The sequence below is a fragment of the Nelumbo nucifera genome, chromosome 7, assembly GCF_055504915.1.
Source record: "Nelumbo nucifera cultivar China Antique chromosome 7, China Antique-T2T, whole genome shotgun sequence".
NCBI classification, from domain to species: Eukaryota; Viridiplantae; Streptophyta; class Magnoliopsida; order Proteales; family Nelumbonaceae; genus Nelumbo; species Nelumbo nucifera.
The window spans coordinates 5,986,047-5,989,051 of record NC_142655.1 but is presented as its reverse complement, the minus strand read 5'-3'; the positions used below and the strand labels follow the sequence as shown (position 1 = coordinate 5,989,051).

General features: G+C 38.0%; 1 protein-coding gene across 1 annotated transcript; it reads right to left on the bottom strand.

Annotated features, from left to right (window-relative positions):
* Positions 1-449: 449 nt before the first annotated feature.
* LOC104597397 (cytokinin riboside 5'-monophosphate phosphoribohydrolase LOG1-like) lies at positions 450-2,750 on the bottom strand. Its single transcript, XM_088891806.1, has 7 exons — positions 2,207-2,750; positions 1,975-2,072; positions 1,787-1,817; positions 1,598-1,697; positions 1,440-1,510; positions 1,164-1,307; positions 450-982 (listed from the first exon to the last, which is right to left on the bottom strand). Exons 1-7 carry the CDS (start codon positions 2,339-2,341, stop codon positions 893-895), a joined length of 669 nt encoding a protein of 222 aa, XP_088747932.1. The 5' UTR covers positions 2,342-2,750; the 3' UTR covers positions 450-892.
* Positions 2,751-3,005: the final 255 nt, after the last annotated feature.

Genomic DNA, 3,005 nt, shown 5'->3' with positions numbered 1-3,005 from the left:
TAAAGTGGGCTACCTAGGTTTCCTAAGGAGCATTAGTTATCCTAAAAAAAAAGGGTTTCCTAGCTAGGAGCTATTGCTCGACCCAAACCCACCCTGACTGTTGAATGGGTCATGATAATCTATACAAATATAATAACAAAAAAAAAATGCTAAATGGACCACGAGATTGGTCCGGGTGGGTTAGTGGGTCAGGTCAACAATGTAGTATATATAAACTATAGACAATCCTAGTGGTCTACTATTTGTTTTCTCTCAAAACATTTAGGTTCTATAGGAACAATGATTGAGGGATCATATAGAAGATACCCAAGAGATAAAAAAATTCACTAAACATGATTGACAACTTGTTAATTCAATGTTCCTCCGGCCTTAATCTCCACTATTGCGCATGTAGAAGGGAATTTATTGCACCACCACATGTAACAGATGTGGCTACTAACCATAATAAATAATCAAAATGAATGCCTTTTTGACCATTAATTTCATTAACCAAAAGTTCCACCCAAATGTAATACATGTTGATCCACAACAAACAACACAAGTTGAGTGAACAATCAAACACATCCGAAGGATCCCACCCACAAATCTGAATGTGACAAACGAATTAAAGATCCATTCCACAAAGGAAAGAAAAGAAGTGGACAAGCCTGTAGGGCCACACCCTAAAAATGATGAGCAAATAAGATACAGAAGTGTACCCTAATTTCATCCCTTTCTTCCCCTCGTTTGAGACTTGTATATGCAACTGTTCATTTGAAAGAGTCAATAGCCACAGGAGAAAGAAAGAGAGGACTAATTAATTAATTCTTTTTTTTTTCTTGTTTTAATTGTTGAGATGATGAAACTACAAATATTTGTTGAACATATACAAATTGGTAAGGTGGATATTAGATCATAAATTAAGCCCACTTGTGGTAGACTCTAACTGGTCCACCTCCCAGCTTTGTCTTGGTGCAACCTTGTCATGAAGTGGTGCATACTCCTGCAAATAATTACAATGAAAACAGCACCAAATCATTCCCTACCTTTTTCTGCAACTTTCTTTTGTCATCCAAGCCAATAATTCAACAACCTGCCCTACCATAGGTACATAGATGCGCTGCAATATATAGATTATATATAATAATACAATTTAAATTAAATATGTATTTTGTCTTTCTCACCTCCATTTTCTTGATCAGTTCTTCTGCTGTGTCTGCTGAGACTACAATATGTCTTGCAGAATCCTCTATGAAACCTTCTTCTACTCCTTTATCAAACAATGCAAGCAAGCAGTCATAATATCCATCAACATTCAATAACCCCACCTATTCCAGATTCAAAAAAAAAGGCGAAGAATGAAATTAATGAAAACCCATTTTCCAAATTTAGTTAAGAAAGAGAGAAAGAATGGAAACAAAGAAGAAAAGAGATTGTTTGAACATCAATCATAATCATACTGGTTTTTCATGGATTCCAAGCTGAGACCATGTTATCATCTCCAGCAGTTCTTCCATGGTGCCATAACCACCTAAACAAGTTGGAATTGGATACTAGTATCAGGAGACATTAGTGCAAGAAAGAAAGACAAAATGGGTGTACTGGCATCTGAACAAACCAGGAAGGGCAATGAAAGCGTCGGCATGTTTCGCCATTTCCGACTTCCTTTCGTGCATATCAGCCACAGTCTTTGCTTCTCCAACAGTTTCTCCTGATATCTGCAAGTGGGCTTTGAGTCATTTAGTTAGCTCATGAAGGCAAATTTTCATACATGAAAGATATGCAGAAAGTGTAGATAAAGCATTACCTCATGTGGCAAGAGAACGGTAGGAATTACTCTACAAGAAAGAAAAAGAAAAAGTGTAATTGAACAGGCAAGTTGTTTACAGAAATCATAAACAAAGAAAAAGGCATAAGCAGGCAAAACGTTCACAGGAATCATAAATTATATATACATCAGAAAAATGGACATGGGATCGATGTATAAAAGAATACCCAAGTACATGGCAACCACCATCAAAAACAGTCTGAGCGATCAAACCCATCAGACCTACACTTCCTCCACCATAAATCAAATCAATTTTTCTCTCAACCTGAGTAGAAGATCATCACAAGGATAATTCAGAAGCGACTAGAAAGAAACTTCAAGTGTAATAGGAAAATAGAAGAGGGGGACACAGAAGGTTAATCATACTGAATAGCCAAAAATATGCAATTTTGTCATTACCAGTTGTTTACCAAGATCAAGAGCTGCATCACTGAATGTAGATTTGTATCCAGCTCTACTCCCACAGAAGACACAAATCCTCTTGAATCTCCTTTTCTTTTCACTCATTGCAGGCACCTGTTCATTTGCTTCCATTCTCCTGAGACAATTTAGAAAGAAGGTGAAGGAAGTGATACCCAGAACCAGAAAGAACAAAGAAGAAAGGATTCGAAGTAAAAAAGAAAAAAGAATTATATACAGAAAACTAGAGAGAGTGAAGGATTAGTAAAAGTGGAAGATACACAAGAAGATTTTGTGTCGAGAAGCATAACCCGACACCCTTTCTTTGAATATCCTCCCTTTTATCCCAAACACCTCTTTTTGTCTGCTTAAACCACAGTTGCTTGGTGTTGGAGAAGAGCCGAACAAATGTCCATCTCCATCCCCCCCCCCCCCCCTCCTCACTCTCTCTCTCTCTCTCTCTCTCTCTGGCCTCTGCAGTAAATATATATGCGGAGGTCTGATTTCTTCAATTTATTCAGAGTAATCCTATACGCGTTGTCTCCTCCATTTTGGCCATCTAATCAATTCTTTGCAATTGCTTCTCTCATTTTCTTGTCTTATACCTTCTTTTTCTCCAATCTAAAGCCTAGTTCTTTTTTTTTTCGGTGGGGACGGTTTCGCTGGTCGAGTCACCCAGGAAAAGAAACCGAGAATCTTCCACGTGGCATCTAATTATAGGTCCAAACGGAATCCTTATGTTAGCCGCGTGACTCGTAACCCAATTACCCTCTGCCATCTGGCGACAACGAACTCCTCT

Coding starts and splice junctions, on each gene's coding strand:
- LOC104597397 (XM_088891806.1), bottom strand. CDS start 2,341: ATGGAAGCAAATGAACAGGTGCCTGCAATGAGTGAAAAGAAAAGGAGA. Junction 2,073..2,206: donor TTGATCTTGGTAAACAACTG/GTAATGACAAAA, acceptor TCTTCTACTCAG/GTTGAGAGAAAAATTGATTT. Junction 983..1,163: donor AACTGATCAAGAAAATGGAG/GTGAGAAAGACA, acceptor AATTATTTGCAG/GAGTATGCACCACTTCATGA.